Genomic DNA, 26,371 nt, shown 5'->3' on the forward strand with positions numbered 1-26,371 from the left:
ACCACAGGGGGTCCGCAGCGGGCTTGAGAATATGTCAGTGGTTCCAAGATCTACGTGTGCCTCAAACATATCGGCTTCCGTTATCTGGGTCTGCGCCTTCTCCGCACCCTAGACCATGGGGCCCGCTTCGGCCCGGGAGAGGCGGCGTCCCGCATCAGGTTCATCTGGCTAGGAGAGTGCGGGTCTCCGGGGGAGTCCGAATGGAGATTCGATGCAGCATCCTCGAGGTGGCTGATGGTGCAGAGGGAGCCCTTGTATGAGAATTGTAGCGCCGTGGGGAAGAGCTAGCGGTAGCGGATCTGTTGGTCTCGCAGGAAAAGCGAACGTGGGCATAGCGCCCTGCGTTTCTGGAGGGTAAGAGGGGAGAGGACCTGGATGATCTGCAGGGGGGAGCCCTGAAAAGAGAGTTCATCTTTGGAGGGGCCTATTGCCGCGATGGCTTCCTTGGTGGTGTAAAAGTGAACTCTTGTGATGACGTCTGGCGGGGGGTCAGTATCGGATCCCCGGCGAGGGCGCAACCGATGAGTACGGTCAAGCAGGAGTTGCGACTCTTCTAGATCTGGTAGCAAGGATCAGAAAAAGAGGCTTATGTATTCAGGGAGCTCCTTATCTGAGATTGCGGAGGGCACCCTACGGATCCGGAGGTTGTTGCGCTGGGAGCGGTTTTCTAAATCCTCCTGTTTGTATTCGAGGATCTCGGTTCTGTCCATTAGTGCCTGAATGGAGCGTTGGACCTCCGTTAGGGAGTTAGAGTGGCCCGTAGTTAATTCTTCGGTCTCCCCCAACCTGCGTTCAACATCGTTGACCCGCTGTTCCGTTTGCTCCAATTTGGACGATTCGCCCAGAAAGGGTGCCAGGGGTCCGCGGGGCCCGCACCCACGGGCGAGAGGCTGAAGCCGTGGCAGGTGAGCATGCGGCAAGTAGGCGGAGGAGGAGGGGATTCGGGGCTCCACGCCGGAGGGCGAAAGCGCTGTCAGCGCACCCCGAGTCCACGATCGCAAGCCCGGAGGGAGTGGATGCTCCGGCGGGAACCTCATGCTGTTTGGGCGGGTAGCTGCCTAGCGACGATGCAGGGAGGCCCCCCCAGGTGGCGCGGATCACAGAGGCCAGATCCGGGCCCGACTTCCAAACAGCTCCGGCAGTGCACTGCCCGAGGAGTTAGGGGTGCTGGTTTTGTGGTCGGGCCCCACAGGGAGCCCGGCTGCAGGAGTAGCTTCGGGGATGAAAGGCGCTGAGGGGAGGCTGCAGGGCCGGGGGGAAGGCGGCGCGCCCGCCATTTTGGAGTCAGACGGGGCCGCGGCTCCTTCTGCTGCGTTTCAGTGGAGGGCAGCCGCGTTAGGGATTCAAATCACCGCCACAGGTGCCCCCCAGGCTCCGCACCCCAGGCTGGTCGTTCAGGAGTTTTGGGCATCGCGGGAACCAAAAGGAATTAAATTGCACTGCGGTCCCATGTGGAGGCCATTACAGGAGCTGCCACATCGCAGGCACTCCAGGCCACGCCCCCAATTCTCAATTTCTTAATTTTATCTTATTGTGTTGGGCAGCACTCATTGTGTAAGGTTTGCATGTACACCAGAACACAAAAAAACACAATTTAATAGAGCTAAAAGGAAGCTTTTAAGCTAATTGGCATATCCACAATGCATTGCTCAATGGCTCTGAACTGGAAGTTAACTTCCAGGGATGGTTACAGCCTAAGGACAGTGAAATAAGTATAGATTAGACTTCAAAGTGCTCTACCTTGATGACAAACCTATGAATGGTAATGTCATCGGCTCCCTCAATCAACACGTCCTTCCCTAGCAGCTGAATGGAAACCCAAAATCAGTTGCTCACAACAAATTGTCCCCTTACACTCCAAGGAACAAGCGTTATGGTGGAAGATACTTTCGTACTCAAGACTCTTATCGAAGGAATTCCCTCCTCCTCCCTCTAAAGACTCTCAAAACTATATTTTGCTCGGTGCATTTTGTGGCAACAAACTGGCCTGGTCTCACACATTAACTAGTCCACAGTAGCTCCCTCCTGCCACCCCTAAGGAACATGTTTTGGAAGTGGCGACAATGCATGAAAAATAAATAAATAGCAATGACAAAAATGATACATATTGGCGAAAAGCTAAATAAATATCCAGCGCCCATGAAGACACATTTTTGAGGCATGAACCTTTACTATTTAATATACTTGGGACAATTTGGAATTCATGACCCTCATGTTTTAGTGAGGACACAATTCAACTGAAAGTATGCTATATCATCCCATCTGAAAAAGTGATAACTGACACCACAGAATATGCAGTTTATCACAATTTATGTGAGCCATAGTTCACAAGGAGCACTATTTAGCAGGTTTACAAAGATGAAACAAAAGAACAAATCCAAAGGTTTCCGCTTGTATTAGGGGAAGATGTGAATGATTGATTGAAAAAAATATTATTACAAATGCCTGCAACTCTCTGTCAAACTGTAGGTTTCCACATATGCTATTACATTTTAGAATTGATAAATTGTGAATGTAGAAAAGTATGTGATACCTACATCTAACAGCCATTTGTAGTGGACTATACTGCAACAAATTCTAAAGAAAGATATTGCATCTTGAATGATTGCTTTGAACACATTTTTTAAAAGTATTTTCTTGGTTTGTAATCAACAATTTTATGACTCTGAGACATCCGTTCAAATGTGGTACAGATCAACGTAGAAGACATTTGAGTTGACAATAACGTGTGCCATTATCATTAAGCTCTGCAAAAGACTTGTAATTGAACATTAATGTGAATCTGATACATCAATTGTTAGAACAGTGTAGACAATTATACCTGTGTCATGAGCAGTCCTGGAAATTTCTCCATTTCTTTGTTTGTTTGATTGCTGTAAAGGAGAGAATTTGAGCAGCTATTTTAGAAGGAAAACTTCATGATAAAAACCCTGTTCATTTACACTCACCGCACAGAAGGCGGAACAAAAGAATCAGCTACCAACTTGCAAAGCACAAGTTTACCCAATCTCTAGTTTGTGCAACTGCTGAAAAAGATACAAATGACAGTCGTTGCTAGTGATTAAATTGAATGCTACAACCCTGTGTTCCTACAGATAACCAAAAAGTGCACAGTGAGATACTTTTTTGTTTTGGACTCACGTGGATTGCACAGTCTTAAGAAGCATATTAACAAGCATAGACATATTGAGAAACAAATCAAGTGAGGGACCAAACAATTGTAACTCTCTCCTCAGGCTATCAAGACAAGATGGTATGGCATAGCTTTCCAATGAAAGGATTACATACATACAAACACACTCATAGATCTTCTTGTTCACCACAACTCAATGTAGCATGTCCTCGAGTACATTTGCACCAATGCAGAGGTTTATTTGAAAAAATGTCCAGCATATCCACAGAACACTATGATTTAGGATTGATTTTCATTACATTTGTGGTCTCCACAGGTATTACTGAGGCACTAAACAACCACAGTGTTTTTTAACATTGTTTTCTCCCATTCATTAGCGTTAATCAGAATACTGATATTCCATTTCCATGAATTTTGCTTCATTAACTTGTGACAAAGGGACAAACAGAACACATATATATCAGTAGTTGAACTAGATAACTTTGTTATGTTGGTAAGGATCAGAGTGGATAAAGCATAGAAAAGCTAGTTGTAGAAAACTACAAATAATAAGGGTATTATCATACTGTTAGGGAGAATTCTCTGTAAGGCTAATTTCCCCAACCTAGTGAGTCCCCCAGCAGCTTTGCTGGATTTTTGGGGCTTATTTTTTCTCTCCTGCTAAGAGTGAGATTCTTTTACTCCCACTCTTAGACATGATTTGAGGTGTTCCTTTATCTTTCAATGTGTTTTATGGGCTATGGGGTCTTTTACTCCTAGCGACCCCCCATCATAGACTCCATACCCTGGGACTGACTACTGTCTCCCAGGGCATGTAAAGTCACCATTGGCTTTACTAGTCCCAAATTATGAACAGAAACCAGTACAAACCATCATATTGTGGACGTACTGGTCGGGGCAATTCGATTGCCCCGGGGCCTGTTGTTCGAGGGGGCACGTCTCCGTCCCCCCTGATCGAGTTTTGACTGGTGGCAGTAGATACTACTTTTTATATTCGACCACGAATATATCTCTATGGGATTTTACCATTGTTCGAGGCTACCAACTTTAATTATTTAATTCTTATAGCCTCGAACATACCGCCGGTTTATTTATTTAATATTAATTCACCGGTTGGTATTTTTTGCCAGAACTCGATTCTAAAATGGCGTTTGTGTTCTCTTCTGTGACTCCAACCCAAGTCGAGTCCTTTGTTCCACTTTTTGGCGGGCTTCTCCACAGAAGCCTCCAAAAGTGGTGCCACTCTGTCTGGGTACCACAGGGGGTGTAGGAGGGGGTTTAGGCACCCTGGACTGAGTTGCCTTGGCAACTCAAGTCGCACTCTTGTGTGATTGGCCCAAGTGGTGAGCCGGCCGGCTCACCACTTAGCATGTTTGATTGACAGCTAGGCTGAGTGAATGGGGGTGTGCTGCATAAAAGCAGGGCTTTGGGGACTGGAACTTCAGAAGTCGCCACAGGACCTAAGAATCCGAGGAGGGAGAAGCTGAGCCGACCTGCAACGACGACACCACCGGTGGAGCCCTGCTGAACCGTCTCACCACTTTTCCCGACGACAGAGGAGATCTCCAGTCCGGAGTCTTCTTCCTTTGAGTGGTGGGGATAACCAGTTTTGCCTTCTTTTCACCTTCCTGGAGCATCTCGTGGCCGCCTTGCCCGTGCCAAGCACCCCGGCAACCGGAATACCACGGTTTACCACTACCGCAAAGAGAAGGGTAGTACCTTTTAACCAGAGGACTCTGCGGCTGCTTTCTTCCCTGGCAGTGCAACGACCTTCATCTTTCCTCCACGGCGAGACCTCTTCTTCCTCTGGACGAAACACCGACTTGCACCTGCTGCCAGGAACAACTGCCCCCGCTGGAGCTTCCTTCACATTTAAGGTACTGTGTCCCGCCTGGCTTCCCTTGCGACAGATCGTTCGGGGTGACAGTAAAGCCTCGACTTTCTAACCTGGGCTAGCCTGGGACAACCTAGCTAACCTTCCCTGACTTTAATTTCATCCTTTTTGTGCGAACTATCTACAAGACTCTTTGAGCATAACCCCACTGTGTGAACCTGGACCCCTTCTGCTTGCTCTCTCCAAGAGTGGGCCTTGCAATTGACTTCCTTGCTCTCCAGTAGAACTCTGCCTATCCTGCCTTACTGTGGTTCTTTGTAAAAGTATTGAAATTTGTGTGCTTCCTTAACTCTGCCTTTTTCCCTCCCTTTCTTTACAACTTATTAGAGTGTCATCTTATGTTAAGCGCTCACCTCTGTCTGAAAATAAGTGGTGTTTTTCACTAAGACTTGTCTAATAAGTGAATAGGGTTGTATATATACGATAGTGACTGTGTGCTGAAATTACTTACCTCGTTTTTGCTAGTGTAAATCACAAGTGTGTTTTTAAATAAATAATTATATACTTTTACACCAAAGCTCTGGTCAGTGTTTGCTTGTACTACTGTGTCTCTGTACCTATTGTGTATACTCTGCATACTGCCCAACTCTTCTTGAGGGAAGTCTGACTGCTCAGCCACAGCTACCAAGTGAATCTGTGTGGTACAGACTGCTACCAAGTGGGTTTACTGCCAAACACCTGTAGTCTTAAATCTTTTGCAGTGGTCCCTAAGGGAACTGCACATGTTTCTGCCTAACACATACCATGATCAGGATGAGTTAAAGTATTTGTATTTTCTTTTATTTTGGATTTGTATTTAAGAATGGGGAGTCATTAAAAACAGAAATTACTTACAGAGTAGTCAACAAGACAGCAGCTGCCATCCTAGCCTAGTGCATTTACGTTAACAACATTGTTGGATTCAATGATGTATACAAGGCAGTCAAGGGTAAGAGTAGAAACATGTAAAGAACAGGAACTGGAGGACAAACATCTTTTTAACACCAGGAGGCAGAGGCCAGTAGTATTTACACCTGTACAAATTACATGTAGTAGTCCTGATGGCGGAATACAGGAGAGGTGGGTTGGGTGGCTAGTTCGGATAGGAGGAAGCACAGCATGGGGGGTTGGTCCTTCCATTGCCAGCTGATAGACTGAGACGAGTTTTGCAGAGTTGCAGTAAGAGATGGTTACAATGGTGAAAGGAGAAAATTCCAGTGGAGTGGAAAAAGTAGCAAAAGTGGGGCAAGACAGTTGGGGGGATGAAGGACTGATGGAGTTTCTTGAGGGAAGTAAAAAGCGGAAAGTGATCTGTGTGTTGCCCTGCTGTATCTCCTCACTTTCTTTGATTGGACAAGGAGGGGCCTCTGTGCCCTGGGCCCAGCAGAAGGACTCTTAAAACTTTGTGTCCTTGTGGCGAGGCAGTGGTGCCCCGGCCCCGGCGGGTGGTCGGTATTTTGGCCGGTGTTGGAACAGGTGTCGCTGTGCCAGCCCGGGAGGCGGAGGCAGGGATGGGGGTTGCCACTGGTTCTGCCGCCCTGGAGACTTTGGCAGAGTCCCTGAGGGCTGTCAGTCCATAGCAAAATAAAGTCAAGACCTTCTAGAAATCAGAAGTTGACAGATCAATCAGTGAAAATTCGGCATGTCCCAGACGGGGGGAAAATCCCCACCAAAAGACCTAATTTGCGGCGAAGGAAAACAGGTGGCCCCAAAGTAAAACTATTACCGACCCCACTACTCTCAAAGGCTTTGAATTTTGTTTTCAAAAGCAATGTAAGAGAAAATTCAATTCCTCTGCGAAACTCTCAGACAGTGAAATACTGGACGCCGTTCAAGATCTACCATCTCCCAAAGAGCGTAGAGTTGAGCCCTCTCCTACAAGAATGGCTATCTCCTCTCTAGTATCTGACCACCTTTCTCAACCATTGCGTGTTGCACGCTCATTGGAAGCTAACAGCCAAACAACCGACCAGAGTACTAAAGATCCAATTTTGGACTTGCTGGGCCCGTCCACCCCTGGTGACCCTTCTACCACCCCCAAAGCATCTGCTGATTTTCTGGGTCAACAAACCCTGGCACCATCTATGCATGGGTCCCCCTCTCATGGCACGTGGCTAACATCGAGAGGGGCTCTCCTCGGGTAAGTCCATCTGCTAGTTCACTCAGCCCAGGACTGCAAAGGCCCTTAGACTCAATGCCCCCTTTAGGAAGGGAGGAAGCACGGATGTTGCAAAAGACCTTGGACCCTCAACAGCGAGACTTGGTTACCCCTCAGTCCACGAGTCACGAACCAACGCCTAAAAGACTGTCGACCCAAGGGCGATCAACCAGAAAGGGACCTGCAGATTTCCCTTTCTCCTCACCCCTGAGCCGGCACTCTCGAGGCTCTAGTCCAAAATCCAGCAGACAAGTAAGTGACCTTAACCCTGTAACCCCAAACTCTACTCCTAATAAGAAACCGGACCTCCTGTCCATAATGGCAATGGTAACTGTAGCCTTAGCACCGTTCAGTAAGCTGTACGAAGCTTTAAATGACTCCCTCAAAGATCAGACTACCCTTCTTGCGATGACCCATTCGAAGATGATCTACTTGGGGGGCTACATTACGGTCATGGAATCAAGGGCCAAAGAACAGCTGGCCACCTTCGACCTCCAAATGGCTGATTTAAAGAAGTCTTGCAATGTGCTTATCCACCATAGCCAGTCTTCCAAAGGAACACAATGTAACCTCCGCCTAGAGGAGAAGGCGGGTTGCGGTCCCACTTCACCTAAGCTCTCAGAAATCCAACAGCAGTCTACCACGACAATTGATTTAACCAATTTACTAATGAGATCTTGTACCCTAACGGAATCTCTTGATGATGGATTTCCTAGACCTTCGCTCTCTGGCTTGGTGCCACCTAGTGGCCTTTCCGTAGGGTATCCCATCTTTGAAAAGCCTAAAACTAACTTGAAAAAGTCAACCGAAAACATGAAGCAAGTCGTTCTGCAACTCCCTCCAAAACATCCGGCACCTGCGGAAAGGATTTCCTGTGCCCAAGGGCCCATAACAATGAACAAGGAATCAACACCCTCAACTCAACAAGAACTTCTAAAGTCTACAGTCTTTGCCCCCAGCACGGGCTTACCGCCAACTTCCCCCATCACTGTAAGCGATTTTTTACAGGACAAAGACTCAATGGACCTAACCATCCATTTAGATCCTGATGAAAGGCTGAATTTACCGAAGAAGGCATCTATCTCTACACTTCAGACAAACTTCCAGGGTAATGATTCTAAGCAGCACGAGGCTCCTTCTACCGCTGCTACTAATCGCAAAGGTATAATCTCGGCACAACCCGAGAAGGATAATGGCGAAACTCATCAAAGACCACAGGACCATATCACAGCCACTCATCGAGGACATCGCCCACACTCTTCAGAGAGTTCTCCGAAGGTGGAAAGACAAAGATCACCAATGAGAGACAGATATGGAAACAAAATGACAACACACCAGGATCCCCAGAAAGAAGGGAGACCAAACTACGATCATCGTCCTACAAAAGCATCTGGGAATTCAAAACCATAAAGACTTTAACACCAGTTCATCAAGGAATCCAGCGACTCGGCTCTTTAAGTTGGAACAAACATCAAAGATAAAGGAGGACCTGATCCTCAACAGGCGGACCATTCTACATCTCCTCTCTAAAACAACCAATCTGAAGACGCTGAAAACTGAGGACTTCCTCCTCATCGAACCATACCATCGAGAAGCGTTGGCCAAAGCATATCTGCACATTAGAACTGCGTCCCATGCTACTACACAGTCTGACGCCTACTACGATCTTGAATCCAGAGGTTTTCGACTCACTGAATTGCAAACTAGCAGATTGTCCACAACGTCCGGTAGGGTCGCTCCCACTAAGAGTGGAACGTACAACCGGTTCGTCTCAAAGACAGAAGAGCTGTATAAAAACTCAAGATGCCGAAGATCGCCATTCAGAACCACAAAGGAGTCTGTGTCCTCCACTAATCAACGACACATTCCAACGTCAAAAGAGTCCTCTCACGGCGACGTGGATTACCGTGGAGCGCGGATTTCTCCTTCTCCTCATAGAAGAACCGAGGATGTAGACCACCAGTCAAGACATACCCAAGTATGTTGGAACAGGAGTCCGTACATGCGCAGACGATCAGATAGGTCTCCAGACGGGAAAGTTTTCGAATCAAGGTCAGCAGAAAACCATCGAGAAGTAAGCCCTAAGAAAGGAATATGGGCATGGCTGCCGAAATCATTCGATCCAACGAGCAAGAGATAGCAGATACAGCCGTCGAAACAGACACTCCTCAAAAATTTCGATAAACCAAAGGATCAACTAAAACAGACCAGGCTAAACTTGGGATCGTGGAACACGAGAGGGCACCAGTATTTCACAAAACCTGGAGGAATCGAGTTAGGCGCATTTAATATACTATGGCTCCAAGAAACTTGGCTGGAAGGGACTCCACTTCGACGGCTTCACGGTAATCACTTCTCCCGCCGACAGAGGCCCTCTTGGCAGACCCTCATCTGGCCTACTTCTAGCAGTTCGCAACGGCTCAGGGATTACCCTTATCGAGAAAACATCAGAATCCTACGGCCATTTAGCTGCTCTCTTAACTTGGGACGCCTGTGACAACCTGAAATAGGCGCCTAAGAAAATAAAATTGGGGATAATCACGGTTTATTGGAACCCCCAGAGAACAACAACTAAAGTTTTCTGTGCAACTATAGGAGAAGTGATTGAGGAATTTCTGGCCGATCACCAATTGTCCAATATTCTCATCTGCGGCGACCTGAACACTTGTTCCAACTCGAGTGCTAGATCAACATTAAAATCACCAGGGTCAGCTGCAGACGAAAGAGGCTTCGAATGGCAGGCGCTCATGACTTCAAGATCCTTCCATAATGCCTCGTCTATTGTCCAAGCAGACCAACTGATCCCTACTTGGGAATGAGCGCCCTCATTCGCAACCTTGGACTACAACCCTATTGGACAAACTCGACTCGTTTAAAGTGCTGAGGTCTTAAGAAAGCGATCACAACCTTCTGTCCATAAGCTGGTCTGCCAGTTGTATTCAAAAGCCACAATTGAACCAAACCGGCAACAAACGAGGCTCAAGCCATCATTGGCAAACATCATTGAATTGGCAAAAAAATACAAGTGCCAGTTATAAGTTAATACAGGCGAGGGAAAAGACTCTGTAGTGGACTACTAACCTCTCCTTTTGAAACATCGCTTGCTGAATAAACCCAGTCAAGCTAAAGGCTACCACGTCTATAATACAACCCTTGTTGAACGCCGTCGTAAGCTAAGGCAGCTCAAAAGACTTACTCTCAAGCTAAACACTACAGATGCATGGTCTCAATTTTTGACTGAACGCAAGAACTATAGTACTTGGCTCAGATCCCATAAGATCATCTTATACCAACAAGATGCCGAACGAATGCTCCAGGTCGTCTCGCAAAAGAAAAAAAAGGAATTTTGGACGTTGGTCAGGCCCTCGGCCCCCAACTCAACGAGACACTAGTAAACTCTGTAAGCGAAGATAATTGGATACTCCACTTTAAGAACCTTTTCGCCCGAACTGCTGAAGATGTGACATGGACCAAAGACCCCAATTTGGTTCCTTGGGTGGACATTACAGACAAGGAGGATATCCTTAGAAAGATCCAGAAGTTAAAAGTCTCTAGAGCACCGGGACCGGACGGCCTCACAAACTTTGACCTAAAGCAGTTCCCGGAAGAATGGGCGCCCTTGATCAGTCAAATATTTAAATGTTGCAATAAATACAAAACCATTGCTTCATCTTGGACTACGGCGGTGGTGGTCCCCATTTTCAAAAAGGGCTCTAGAGAGGACCCGTCCAATTATCGGCCAATAGCGCTCTTGGACATCATCATCAAGATTTTTGCCTCGCCACTGCTTGAAATATTTCACCATTGGGCTAAATCCTCACCCTGTGCAGACACGCTCCAAACCGGCTTTTTGGAAAATGCTAACACATCTGCTAACCTTACGATTCTCAACATTCTAAAAAGCAAAGTTTGTGCTGGAGCTCCTCGAGTGTACCTTGCCTTTGTGGATTTAACCCAAGCATTCGACCGGGTCGACCGAAACAAGGTGTGGGCGAAATTAGCAGCCTGGAACTGCCCTTCTTCCATCTTGGCACCTATCAGAGCTCTGCATACGGGTACCTCTATGCGAGTCCGCTTAAGTCAAAACGGCTTTCTGTCTGCAGAGATTCCATCATTCAGGGGGGTTAAACAGGGTTGCCCCTGGATCCCGCACTTTTCAATGCCTTCCTTGGGGATTATAAAGACTCAGTACTTCAAGTTCGAGCCTTTCCACCAAAAATTGGTTCTTCGGAGATACCGTACATACTGTACGCGGATGATACAATCCTGATCGATCAAACCCTGATCGGGCTCCAGCAAAATCTTGAACATCTGGCGCACTACCTATCTCTCAACAACCTGGAGATCAACAAGAACAAAACTAAAATCTTGACTATTGAAAAAGTGTTGTCAAAAAAAGCAAAACCACTGTTTCCTGGAAGGATCAAAGTTGGAGTCAGTCGACCATTTTAAATACTTGGGTGCTACTTTCGACTGCTCCAAATCCGAGACCCAAATGAAGCGAGTGCTTTGGTCCAAGATTCGCAACCTTGCTGCACAAACAAGTATGCTCGACAAAAAGAATGGAAGGTTTTCTTCGTTGCCGGCCATCCAATTTTATAAAACCAGTCATTGCGTCAATGGTATACGGCATGGACGCTTCCCTCACAATGCCAGACACTATCTGGCCAAAATTGGAGCCTTTTTTTGGCGCTCCGTCCTGCAAATCCCCAAGTCAACATCTATCGCAGTGATCAGACGTGAACTGGGCTTGCTTTCCTTAATGGTGGCTATAAACAACAGTAGGATCCAACTATTTCGAAAACTTGAGTGGTGATTGAGGAGTAGGTGGACATTTCTTAGATTTAGGGGGTTGAATCTGGTTGTGGTGGCAGTGGTCACAATGAGTTGGTAGAGTGTTGGTCACTGTCAAAGAGAACCCCAAGGTTGCAAGTCAAGGGGGCGAGTGGATCAAGAGGTCAGGGATAAAAAGATGGGTCAGTGGGGTTGGCGTTCGAGGCATGGAGCACTGTTTGGTCCTTTCTATGGAAATACTAGTCCTTCCCAGTTTCCCTGCTCAAGTGTGCAGTTCCCAGGGATATAGCATCTGGGTACTTCCTGACAATCTAGGATCAGCAACTACCATTTTCACCTTTCTTATTATTCCCATCCCTTGCTTCGAGTATGCATTGGCTAAGATGTTCTAACCCGCCAGCCACTGGTCGACCTCCTGAACCAGCTGCAATACAATTTGATATGCCTACCAGCAACCCTTTCTCCCCCCTTGTTTAGAGTTTTTGTCAGTTTGTGATACTATTAACCACCAGCCACAGTTCACCATGCAGGGACGGCATCTCCAGGTAAAACCGTCAGATCTTTTTCTAAAACAGTTTTCCCCCAGGGTCAGAGATGCAGCCTGCAGAAGTGATGCTTGCTGGCTTTTCTCTGGTCCCTCATCCTTGCCTTCTTTGGCAACAGAAGAGAAGGAGAGGCAGGACAGAGGAGAGAGTTTGATAGGGGGGGAGAGAGAGAGAGAAAGAGAGAGAGAGAGAGAGAGAGAGAGAGAGAGAGAGAGAGAGAGAGAGCGAGAGAGAGCGAGAGAGAGAGAGAGAGGGATGAAAATGTATCACCATTAGAGCCTGTCCAGTCTTTATTGCTTTTTATGTCATTAATCAGGATCTTAGTCAGAATACATAGAATAACTGATGGGTAGCTTTCAACTACCGGGATACATTCAATAGGGTTCCAATGACAACTGATAAACAACCAAATCAAAGCGTGAGTGGTCTATGATGTTATTCAAAAACCTTAAATTGATAGTTAACCATCTACAAATTCATGTTGGTATATGCCCCGGTCCACATCACCTTACCCATGGTGCTTCACAGCATAGGATCTGCGACTCTCAAACTGTCAGGCTACACTTTTAGAAAGCCTTTAATATATGCAGGCAGGGCGCTGGGCCAACTCCCGTTCCATCAGAACTGAGGAGACCCAGGAAGGCAGAGAAGAACAAGTTACTTTCTTACCTGGTAACGTTCTTTCGATGGGATGTTCCGACGACATATTCCACATCTATGACAGGTAATCACCACAGCAGTGCTGCTTTGGAAAACATTCGGTGTCTGCGTCCTGCGTCGATACGCTGTCCTCGAGGACCTCCGTTGAGCCGACGTCACCGGATGTTATAAGTAGGACACACAACACCCGTAGCCTCAGTTGTAGTTTTTTCACAGAACGTGTGACACCAATCTTCTGCCAGTATGACCACAGAAAGCCTTGCGGAAACGTAAGCTGCAATCGCATAAGAATTTCTGTAGCAGGGCAGGCTGGGAGGGTACGATGTGGAATACATTGTCGGAACATCCCATCGAAAGAACGTTACCAGGTAAGAAAGTAACTTGTTCTTTGAAGGGATTGGTTCCTCCGACGTATTCCACAACTATGACAGACTTCCAAAGCAGTACCAACGTATGGAGGTGGGAAAGAATTTAGAATTTAGAATTTTAGAATGCCCAATTAAATTGCAGAATAAAGGACCGCCTTGCCAAAGCCCAAATCTTACCCATGGATAGAATCCAGGGAATAGTGTTTAGCAAAAGTATGGACAGAGGCCCATGTGGCTGCTTCACAAATGTTACGAATGGGAACACCCCTCTGCAGAGCAGTAGAGGCAGCCACACCCCTGGTAGAATGGGCCCGTAAGCCTACCGGAGGGTCCTTACCCGCCAAGCGGTAACATTCAGAAATCGTCAAGATAATCCATCTAGACAAAGTCTGCTTAGTAACAGCTTGTCCCAAACGCCTTCCAGCGTATCCTATAAAGAGCTGATCGTCCATGGGACATGCGAGAGATGTAGAAACTTAAAGCTCTCCTAGGATCCAACCTATGGAGCCTCTCCTCTTCCTTACCAGGATGCGGAGGAGGATATAACGCTGGAAGAATGACCTTCTGGCTTAAATGAAATTCCGACATAACTTTCGGAAGAAAAGAAGGACGAACCCTAAGGACAACCCTGTTCTTATGGAACACCGTGAAGGGTGGCTTAACGGAAAGTGCCTGCAACTCACTCACTCTGCGAGCGGAAGTGACCGCAACTAAAAATACAGTTTTCAAAGTCAACAGTCTCAAAGGACAAGAATGTAAAGGCTCAAACGGAACTCCCATTAGGAATTTTAGAACCAAGTTCAAATCCCAACCGGGCACCTGGAAAGGTGACAGTGGGAACACATTAGTGAGCCCTTTCAGAAACTGAGAAATCAAGGGAATCTTAAAATAAAAACACTCCTCAGACGGGCGCTTAAATATGGACAGCGCCGCCAGGTAACCTTCAATGGTACCCACTTGCAGGCCCTTGTGGGCTAACGAAAGCAAAAAAGACAGAACCACAGGAATGGCACATGAAAAAGGATCCACATTCTTAACCCTGCACCAGTCGCAGAACTTTCTCCAATGGCAACGGTACAGGGACTTTGTTGCAGGCCTTCTGGCCGAAAGCAACACCTCCATCACGTCCTCAGGGAGGTCCCAATCCTTATACCTCAACCTTTCAGAAGCCAAGCATGAAGGTTGAGAGACTTGACCTCTGGATAGAGAACCTGACCCCCCCCTTCCTGTGAGAGCAGATTGTCTCAGTAGGGAAGACGGCGTGGAGGGCAGATGGACAGGTCGAGAAGGTCCGGGTACCACGTTCTTCGGGCCAATGCCGGAGCAATGAGGATCATTCGGGAACCGAACCTCGGTAACCTCTGCAGCACTTGCGGAATGACAGGGACTGGAGGAAACGCGTACAGCAGTGGGAAGGACCACTCCACTACGAACACGTCCCCTGAGGCTCCTCTTGGAGGAAATTCCCGCTAGCAGAATCTTTCGCACTTCCGGTTGACACTGGTGGCGAAGAGATCCACTTGTGGGGTCCCCCAAAGGGTGAAGATCTCCAGGAGAACCTCCTGAGCCAGCTCCAACTCGTGAGAGACCGTGCTCTGTCTGCTCAGAGCGTCCGCCGCCTCGTTTTCGTCTCCGGCCAGATGAACTGCCAAGATCGAAATTTCCTGCTGAATGGCCCAGAACCAGAGCTGCATCGACTCTCTGCACAGAGGGAGAGACCCTGCCCCCCCCTTTTTGTTGAGGTAGTGCATGGCCACTGTATTGTCTGTCAGAATCAGGGCATTCTTCCCCCGCACAGATGGCAGAAAAGCCTTCAGAGCTAGCCTGATGGCCCTCAGCTCCAACAGATTGTTATGGGTTCTGGACTCCGACGGAGACCAACGACCACTGACTGTCACCTCGTTGGCATGATCTCCCCATCCCGTGAGGGATGCGTCCGTCACGATCGTCGCCTCCGGCCAGGGTAGCCAAAATGGAGCCCCATTCATCAAATTGCCTTTGACGGCCCACCACAGAAGATCCTGGGCGACCGAGGGCGGCACCTGAACGGGATCCGACATCCTGCCGGACGACTGCGACCACTGCATCTTGAGAGCCCACTGCAGAGATCTCATCTGCAGTCTGGCCTCTGGCACCAGTAGAATGCAGGATGCCATGAGCCCTAGCAACCTCAAGAACTCAAACGCTGGGAGACTCTGGGCATGTTGAAACTTGTGCACCATATGCAGAATATGATGAGCCCTCACCTGGGGAGGGAAACACTGCCACAGGTATGTGTTGAGCACTGCGCCGATGTACTGGAGCCGCTGGGTTGGCGTCAAGTGGGACTTCTTTAAGTTGAGGGAGAAGCCTAGCCTGTGAAGGGAGTGGCAGGTGACTGACAGATGATTTAGGACTTGCTCGGGAGAGCGCGCCCTTATCAACCAATCGTCCAGGTAGGGGTAGACGTGAATCCCCCCTTTCCCGAGATACGCTGCCACCACCACCATGAGCTCGGTGAAGACCGTCGGGGCGGAGGTCAATCCGAACGGCAGGACCCGAAACTGAAAGTGCGAGTCTCCAACCGCAAACCTCAGGTACTTCTTGTGCTTGGGATGAATCGGCACATGAAAGTAAGCGTCCTTGAGGTCGAGAGACACCAACCAGTCCTGAAGTTGAAGGGCCTGGAGGACTTGAGAGAGAGTAACCATCTTGAACTTGTCCTTCCTGAGGAGCTTGTTCAAACCATGCAAGTCCATGATGGGTCTCAATCCCACGTCTTTTTCGGGATCAAAAAATATGGGGAATACCATCCCTTGTTCCTCTCTGCTACAGGCACCAGTTCTATGGCGCCTTTCTCCAGCAGGGATTTGATTTCCTGCGCAAGGAGCGGATCCGGACTCTTCAAAGAGAGATATTCCCTGGTGGATTGTCGGGAGGCCTCTGCCGGAAAGGAAGACATTAGCCGTGGGCTATGATCTCTAGAACCCACACATCTGAAGTAATGGTACGCCATTCTACAAGATGCTGTGCCAGCCTTCCCCCAACCGGCGAACCATGGGACATGGCCTCATGACTGAGCTGAAGCGGCTGCGGCAGTGCCTGAGGGCAAAGAGGCAACTGCTGGAGCGGCCTTGGCACCTCGAGTACCCCGTTTACCACCTCTGGTACTCCTACGTTGGCCCCTTTGACTTGCAGCTCCGAAAGGAACCTCCCCTCCATTGCTGTCCCCTAGGACAAAAAGGCGAAGGTTGGCGGATTGCAGCGCTCAACGACTTTGCTGCAGCCTTTGAGGTCTACAACCTCTCAAGGCTCTCGTCAGCCTTGCTGCCAAAAAGATATTCACCATCAAAGGGCATGTTGAGGAGCCGGGCTTGTACATCAGGAGCAAACCCCGACTTCCACAACCACGCAAATCTGCGCATCACGGTGCTCGCCGCCATGGACCGGCTGACACAGTCTGCCACGTCCAGACCCGATTGAACGGATTCACGCATGGAATCTTTGCCATCCTGTACAAGGGCAAGAAAGCCATCCCGTTCCTCCCCTTCGGGAATATGTTCAGCCGCTAACGAAACACTGTTAGGCAGAAACCTGGGCAGTTCCCTTAGGGACCACTGCAAAAGGCTTAAGACTACAGGTGTTGGCAGTAAACCCAATTGGTAGCAGTCTGTACCACCCAGATTTACCTGGTAGCTGTGGCTGAGCAGCCAGACTTCTCTCAAGAAGAGTTAGACAGTATATAGAGTATACAAGATAGGTACCAAAATACAGTAGCACAAGCAAACACTGACCAGAGCTTGGGTATAAAAGTATATAATTATTTATTTAAAAACACACTTTGAAAAATACACTAACACTAATATGGCAAGCAAGTTCAAACACAGTCACTATTAATATATATACATCCCTGATCACTTATTGAACAAGTCTTAGTTAAAACACCACTTATTTTCAGACGGAGGTGAGCGCTTAGCCTAAGATGGCACTCCAATAAGTTAATTAAAAAGGGAGGTAAAAAGGCAGAATTAGGAACATACACAATACCAACACTTTAGGAGAACCAGAGCAGGTCAGAAAAATCTACTGAGGAGCAAGAAAGTCATAGGCCAGGCCCACTCTTGAAGAGAGCAAGGCGGAATGTGTCCAAGATCACACAATTGAATAGTACTTTTAAAGAGTCGTTGCAAAGAGTTCAAAAGGGGTTGGCTCAAATCAGATAAAGTTAGTTAGTAGGTCCCAAGTCACCCGAGGATAGAAAGTCAAGGATTTACGGGACACCTTGAACAGTCTGTTGCAAGGGAGACCAGGCGGGACTCAGTACCTGAAATGGTGAGAAAGCTCCAGCGGGGGCAGTTGTCCTGGCAGCGGGTGCAAGTCGGTGCTTCGTCCAGGGGAAGAGGAGATCTCGACGTGGAGGAAAGCTGGAGGTCGTTGCACTGCCAGGGAAGAAACCAGCCGCGAGTTTCCCGGTTAAAAGGCACTACCCTTTTATTCGCGGTAGTGGTGAAGCGTGGCTATCCGGCCGCCGGGGTGCTTGGCACGGGCGATTCGACCACGAGACGATCCAGGAAGGCGAAAAAGAGGGCGAACTGGTTATCCCCACCAGCTCAGAGGAAGAAGACTCTCCGGGATGAAGATCTTCTCTGTCGTTGGGAAGTGGTGAGACGGTTCAGCAGGGCTCCACCGGTGGTGTCGTCGTTGCAGGTCGACTCAGCTTCTCCTTCAGATTATTTTGGTCCTGTGGCGACTTCTGAAGTTCCAGTCCCCAAAGCCCTGCTTTTATGCCGAAAACCCCCATTCATCAGTCATAGCTGTCACTCAAACATGTTAAGTGGTGAGCCGGGCGGCTCACCACTGGGCCAATCACACAAGAGTGCGACTTGAGTTGCCGAGGCAACTCATTCCAGGGTGCCTAAACCCTCCTCCCACACATCCTGTAGACCCATACAGAGTGGCACCTCTTTTGGAGGCTTCTGTGGAGAAGCCCGCCAAAAAGTGGAACAAAGGGCTCGACTTGGGTTGGAGTTACAGAGGCGAACACAAACGCCATTTTTAAAACCGAGTCCTGGCAAAAAGACCCAACCAGGGAATAAATATTAAATAAATAACCCGGCCGTATCTTTAACATTGCACCAAAAAGTGGTGCGTTTAAAATGAATGGGAAAATCCCATAGGAAATATTCCGGTGGAATATTTTGCGTGGTAACCGCTGCCATCAACCAGAAACTCGACGAGGGGGGACTGCACAGTGCCCCCTCGAAAAACAGACCCAGGGGCAATTTAATTACCCCTACCAGTACTTCCACAATATGATGGTTTGTACTGGTTCTGTTCCCAATTTAAGACTAGTAAAGTCAATGGTGACTTTACATGCCCTGGGAGACAGTAGTCAGTCCCAGGGTATGGAGTCTATGTTTGGGGGTCACTATGACACCCCTGTGTTACTGCACTGAGGGTGCTGTGTAACACACTTACCAAAAAATACATGAAACCCTAAGGAGTAAAAGACCCCATAGCCCATTAAACACATTACAAAGTCAAAGGATATCTCAAATCATGTCTAAGAGTGGGAGAAAAAGAGTTTCACTCTTAGCAGGAGAAAAAAATAAACCCCAAAAATCCAGCAAAGCTGCTGGGGGACTCACTAGGTTTGGGAAATTAGCCTTAACAGAGAATTCTCCCTAACAAACACAATTCCACAGATTGTAAGTGAAACGTGCTAAGGCACACACGGAGTTGGCTGCTTTCAAAGCCATACCCCCTGAAGAAAAGACTTTCTTCGCCCATCCGTCAAAACGTTTGTCTTCCCTATCAGGAGGGATGGTAGGGTACGACGCCTGTTTCGCTGGGGCCGTAGCCGCCTGAACCACCAAACTCTCTGGAGAAGGGTGCATGGAAAAGTAGCCAGCGTCGCCACTGGCTGGGCAGTACTTTTTCGGCAAAGACTTACCCACTGCCAGGAGACTCTCCGGAGCAGTCCAAGCCGCCTCCAACCTTTTTTGCAAGTCCAAATGGAATGGCAGTACCGGGTCAGTTGGTGGACCTTGGTCCAAGATATCTGTCAGGTCATCCTGCAGAAAATCCACTGGTGGCGCAGACCACCCCAAGTACTCCGTCACCCTTGACATGAGCCGCCGGTACGAAGACTCGGCGTGCGTGCCAGGCTCAGGCCTACCGAACTCAACCTCCGGAGAGGTGTGCAGACCACTGGCGTCGTGCAAAGACTGATGCAGGTCTTCCATCTGGCTATGACCAGATTAGAGGTCGTAAGGAACCTCATCAGGAACCAAACCTTCCTCAGACCCTTCATCCACCTCAGAAATATAATCAAGAGGCTGGAATAAATCCCTGGTTGAGGGCACAGAAAAAGGCACAACCACATTTTTTGACTTGGCCAGAGCCTTTATCGGGGTTTCCACGGTCTCCGGGGCACCTCCGATAAAGCCTCCTCGAAAGGAGTCGAGGGCGTCGACGGAATCGGCGTTGAGCGTGACGCCGATGGCTTCGACACAGGCCTCGAGGGCGGTGCCCCTAGCGTGTCCTTTGACGGCCTCGGCGCCGATGGCTTCCTCGGAGGCGGAGCCTCGAGAGAGTCCCTCGATGGACATGGCGCTGATGGCGTCGACATCTTCTTCGAAGACCTCACAGGCTCCGACGGTCTCGTGGGCGTGGAGGACTGGGACCTGGGGCGGGCATGTCTAGAGCGATCCACCTTGTCCGATCGGGACCTCGAAGGCTCCCGATGATCGCGCCGACCACCCGAGCCCGAAGGCGTGCGAGCGGTGGCTCTAGCACGTTCCCTGCCGGCTTCTTTCGAAGGCGCGGACGGAACGGAGCCCTGCGATTCAAAAATCGCCATCATCTCCTTACGAAATGTATCCCATTCCGTAGGAGAGGAATGCTTGTTGGGACAAGCAACCCGCCGACGGGCGGAGTCCTCGGACGAGGACGGGGAAGGCGACCGGTGACGGCGCTTCCGCGAGTGCCTCAAAGAGGCAGAGGAATGGCAGGAACCACTCCGGGACCGAGACTCCCTGGACTTACGCCGACGACGCGGAGAGTCGCCTCTCCAATCGTCGGTCGAAAGCCCAGCGGATTTAGACTTTCAGGGCTTGGAAACCTTACCGACAGAAAGCTTCTTCTGTTCTCGCAAGGCCTTCGATGTTAACGACTGGCAATCGTCACAGTCATCCGTGGCATGGTCCTCACCGAGGCACCAGAGGCAGGCGTCGTGCGGGTCTGTAAGTGACATCTTGGAACCGCAGTCTCGACACTTCTTGAATCCCGACCGCGGGGTGGAAGAAGATGAAGACATGATATCTTCTCAACAAACACGTTCGTAAGAACCGATAGAATAACCTAGGCGCGCCGAGATCTCTGGGCGAACACGGTCACAGAAAAACAGAACTGAGGCTACAGGCGTTGTGCGTCCTACTTATAAGATCCGGTGACATCGGCTCGACGGAGGCCCTCAAGGACAGCGTATCGATGTCATCGACGTAGGACGCAGACGCCGAAAATGTTCCAAAACAGCACAGCTGTGGTGATTACCTGTCATAGATATGGAATACATCAGGTGAACCAATGCCTTTGAAAACACTGTTTCCCTACTGTGATGTCACAATAGTTAAGTATTCCACAATCCTCTGTCGTGATCACACTAAGGCAATTTGAAACTACTGTTGTTTGTAATGGCTTCCCAAACAAATACAATACGATTTCCTGACAATTTTTAACCACTTACGAAAGAGCAAAAACAAGTCCCAGAGACTCAATCCAGATCAGGTTCTTCCTTGGAAACCTATTGGCTAAAACAAATGTAATTTATGTTCCAATAGCCTCATTATTACTTCTTCATAAGTTAACTTTTTCTTAAGAAATAGAAGCAGCCTCTGTCCATTTTTAACATGAAATTGTTAAATTGTGTGTCCCCAGTGAGTGTTCAATTTACTCCCCTCCACAACCTGGTCAAAATGTCCCTCGAACACACCCACTTGCAAAAATCTCATCACTTCCGGTCAAATCTGATTTCCTATCTATTGTATGTTCTTTTGTGATCAAAAAAGCATTGTTCCTCCCTTGTATATAAATAAATTACTGAAGGAATAGCTTGCATAGAGCAAAAAGGCACCTTTCATTTCTGAAAAGCCTCGCTGCTGCAATAGACCATGGGAGATTTATACAGGTTTTGGACATGGGGCACCCATCCTCCGTCCTTGTTTTGAGAAACTATTCGATGGAAGTACTTTACATCAAACTACAAAAAGGAAAATCACCATCACTTCATGCGGAACTGGTTTCTTATTTGGCACACATCCGTCCACTGGCTTTTTCCTCGGCACATGTTACAATGATGCATCTTTCTCTACATGGGAAAATGAATGGGCACAATCCGAAAACCGCTTTTATTCTCTTTTTAAAAACCTTTGAACCTTTTGATGAATTTGCCCCAATTTTTCCAGTTCAGAGGGCCCGTACTAGGCAATCTATTGGAGAATTTCAGCAAAATCCATAAAGTGTGTCACGTTATTAGTAAAAGAATGTTCCCAAACGTCAATGGTTCATAAGTTTCACCCTAACTATAGGGTGGTGACCACTGTCCTAGAATATTTTGTGTATTATATATTCAGTGAAAAAACTTTAGTTAAGAGAGTTAAGGAGATCAAATTCCCAAACCTGCCAAATTTCATGTTTTTTTGTGATGAATCAGATCTTAACTCTGTCTTCACATAGGTTTTTGTTACTGAATTTCAAAAGTTTTGTTATGCTGTATCTTCTCCAAAGCCCACTGGCCGTGTTGCACTAGTTGGTAAAAAAGAAAAGAAGAATTTGGCTCGTTTCTCCCTGCCTAGTAACTAACAAGATCCCACCGGACATGGCCTTCGGCTATGTCCACTGTCCATGTTCTAACTATTAAGTAAGAATACTGTGCCCTATTGCAACAGCCACAGGCCATGGCCCATAGCCACATCACCAAAAACGAACCAGAAACTACCAGAAAAGGCCGTAGACAATGTACCAATTGGTCAAAAAGAGCATCAGCCACCGGCCCTGCCTACCACTGAGGCCCATATTCCTCTCACAAACAAAAAGCCAGATCACACACGCCAGTGTTGCACCAACGCAACTAAAAACGCATAAACCACTGGCTATAGCCTGAGGCCATGACCAGTGGCCCATGCCCCCACTGCCCACTTACATTTCTGCAGTAGATTCCATCAGTGAATTCCCACAGGCACATACCGTGGTCACCTTGTCATTCCCATGGTAATGCAACATTTCCCCGATTACTGTGGTGATTACCACGGTAATGGGAAAACGTTCAACACTAGGTTTTCCCCATGCCCACTACCACTCTCTCCATGTCCACTTCTCCCCATTTCCAGGTCCCCCCCAACCTCCTACTGTGTCTATTTTCCTTGACACTTTCCTATTGTCCCCTTTCACCCACTGGTTCATGTGAGGTATGTTTTTTGTTAACGCGGCTTGAGACGTTGCTGCAGGATTTCCACTGTAAGTCACAAATGATCTGCCTCAAATCATGCTTAATACTAATATAAATATGTATAATGGAGTATTTTAAATATCTCTAATAGTATACACCAAATACCTTGGATGTCAACACATTATTTCATAATAGGGAAAATATATATAAACATACAATGGTGCTTATTCCAAAAATGTACAAATATACTTGTTTATATATTTCGCCTATGAAATAATGTGTTGAAATTTACAGTATTCAGTGTATACTAATAGAAACTGCCTTTTATATATATATATTACAATTCAGCAGATGGAGCCCATGCCATAAGGGAGACGTACCTGTATGTTCCTTTATAAAATGTAGTGTCTAGTGTGAGCGTTCAGAAATGGTAGGCGTGCACAAAGTTGTAATATTCTCATTATTAATCATTTTATTGAACAGAAAAGGGGTTTCAAAAACACCTCCGTAGCCCGATTTTAAAAGAAGGAGGTTCCCTAGCTAAGAAACTAAAACTGAGAATCAGTTTGTGTCAAGTAGTTAGTAATTTAGAAACAGTCCTTGTGTCCAAAACATTATTAACTGACCCTCACACTAGAAACAAACTAAGGGTGTAAGGTAATGTCTCTAACCTATTTTTAGTAAAAAGTGTTCATAATCAACGCAAAGATAAATCCAAAAAGTGTTTCACAAGGAGAAATCCTTGAAACCAGAGGATGGTCCCCTTCCCCTGGATTTTTAGTAGGATGGCAGAAGTTTTTCTTTTAAACAACAGTTTCTTTGTATCACAAGCGTGTCTCTTTATCCAACAATTCCTTGAGTTTTTTACACTGGATTCAGAAAGTCCTTGTTCACACAATAGGTTTCCAAATCCTCCAACAATGCTTTTGTAGCAAATGTATTTCTCTTGACCAACAATTTATTTTTATGGGATTCACACGATTTTGTGTTCTGTTAGGTTTGGCTGTTGTATTTACATATCAAAATGTCTTTCATGTACTTTCCAGATTCCCTGGTTACCTCCTTGCCAGGTATTTTGTATCACTGTTAAACTTTTCTTTACAACTCTGGTGGATTGCCTGATCTACTCCTCTGACAGGAATCGTCTTATGGTTACTTCAGATCCCCTGCTATACTTCCCTGCCAGGTATCTTCCCACAGTTTTCAAAACGCCAGGTAAATTTGGCTGCCAGGACTTCTTGAATGCATTTCTTCTTTGGTGGATTACCTTCTGTACTCCTTTGCCAGGAATCCTTTCATGGGGCTCTTCGGATTCCCTTGTATACTCCCCTGTCAGGTATCTTCCAACAAATGTACACTGCCTGGTGCCTTCTCTTTACCAGGGCTTCTTTTATTGGTTTCACTTGTTATTCTCAATATAGCATATGAACATCCACTTTGTTCTGTCCAATGTATTTACTTAGGGTAACACTTGTTTCAGCACTCCCCCACATTGACATCTCATGCATTTGCATTTGTTCAGGTTCCATTGCTGCACTTTTTCTTGTCGATATTCAAATCATCTTTCTTTTAAAAATGGATTTAACATTAGGTTCTGTCTGTGTTTAAATCACCTTTGAGTATTGTCCAAAATATCAATCTCACATGATTCATTCATTTGATTGCCTGTTTGACGATACACCCCGGGGCTCTGGGCTGACTCACTGGTAGTTTGTGGGGTCTCTGAAATAAGGCGTGCCTCCGCTGTGAAGCTTCCTGCCTCGATTAGCTTCTTACACAATGCATAGGTCCCTTCAGCGTTTCCTGCAGCTCTGTGGTTACTCACAGCTTCCTTCTGTGGTCTGGAACGGAGAACATCCTTTCCTGACAAGGCCGTACCTACAGGAGCTCTGTGGTTCCTCCCGGTGCTCCCGCTGTCCTTCAGGTATGCCTGCAACGCCTTCCTTCCTTCACACCAGTGTCTGCAACTGGGGGCGTGGCTTGGAGCTCATGCTGTGAGGCTGCGTTCGCATCGAGCTCCGGCAATTATCCTGTAATGATCCTCTAAACAGCATTTATTAGCCCGTTCTCCAACATTCAGCTTGTCGGGCTTATTGACTGCCAGCATCCGCTGATAAGACCTAACGGATTGGAGCATATTTGAGGCACTGGGAGCGCTGAAAATCAGACTCAAAGCCAGAGGTGTGCGCCGAAAAGCACAGGAAAAAGGCAGCATACGCGCGCAGCACCAGTCAGGGGAAGCAGTGCTGAGGACGATCTGCACAACGAACTGATAGCGCCTGTAGCAGTTAACTGCAACTGTGCACGGAAGAGACGACTGGAAACCCCCCCTGGTGCCCAGAAGAGCCTCCGGATGCAAACAAAGCAGTGTCTTCACCGCTCCTGATACGTGCCTTGCGGCGCTCCAACGCGACACCCCGAGGAAGCTGTCTGAGACCGGCGGTGACATAGTTGAGCCCAGAGGAACCGACAAGCTGTTGGAGTGGCGCAAGAAACGGGGACCGGAGGACAGAGATCACGCAGGTATGGAGAACAAGGAAGAGAGGCGCCACGCTCAGTCCCCATATCGGAAATGTATGTTCGGCGTGTTGCAGGGACCGGCAACAACCGACACTACGCAGCGGATAGCTAGATGCCTTGGGGCCGCACAAACTCTTGATTACCCGTAAACCACATGGGAAGCCACGCACACGTGCAGTCTGATTAGAACCCTACAGCTGATGGGCGGGCACATCTAAAAAACATCTCATTACAGATTGCGGGCGCACGCCAGAGACACAAGGGAAGTCATTAAAATGGCACAGGTCATGTAGATAGACCGAGACACACAGTGAGACTGGCCTGCTCCACACAGGACTTCGTGCTGGGCGACCTCTGCGGGAGCTACAGTCCCAATCGGAGGGGGAAGCAATACACAGCGAACCAACCGCAGAAATTGTGTTTAAATGACACAAAATCGAATACATCAGCGCTATTGAGCTCTCTTCTCTGCTCCCCACTGTGCGGAGCCTAGTCCCCTTTTGCTCACGGATGAGACAGACTCCTGCAGCCCCTGAAACCAAGAAGGCCTCACCACGCGTGGCTTATAAACAGCTTTAGAATAAAAGCACTTCGCTCCAGATCACTAATGAGTTGAGCGAATGTAACAGCACACTTTAAATCAACAGCGGGTTGGGAGTGGAGTGCCCTCAATGAGCCTTCCAGTACTACAAAAACTCGGAGAGGACCTTGTTGCATGCACAAGCTCTGTCCCTCGACGAGACAAGACGTACACACAGAGGGAATCCTCAGGCTTCAGACCCTGGTGTGCGACCTAAACTGGAGTTACTCCCCCCATGTCTTAAAGCACCGAGGCTGTAGCAACTACCCAAACAACTGCAGGCCACAAACACAAGTGAGCTACACCAGCGATC

At 47.8% G+C, this 26,371-nt stretch overlaps 1 protein-coding gene across 11 annotated transcripts in view; it reads right to left on the minus strand.

Annotated features, from left to right (window-relative positions):
• MAP7 (microtubule associated protein 7) overlaps positions 1-26,371 on the minus strand; it is a 1,989,984-nt gene that overhangs the window by 381,766 nt on the left and 1,581,847 nt on the right. For all 11 annotated transcript variants that reach the window (XM_069606765.1, XM_069606764.1, XM_069606762.1 and 8 more), the window contains one exon: positions 2,822-2,873. In XM_069606765.1, coding sequence (XP_069462866.1) covers positions 2,822-2,873 — 52 coding nt within the window. The remainder of the gene's footprint in view (positions 1-2,821; positions 2,874-26,371) is intronic.

Source organism: Ambystoma mexicanum, chromosome 4p (genome assembly GCF_040938575.1).
Source record: "Ambystoma mexicanum isolate Mex_15411 chromosome 4p, UKY_AmexF1_1, whole genome shotgun sequence".
Classification (NCBI taxonomy): domain Eukaryota; kingdom Metazoa; phylum Chordata; class Amphibia; order Caudata; family Ambystomatidae; genus Ambystoma; species Ambystoma mexicanum.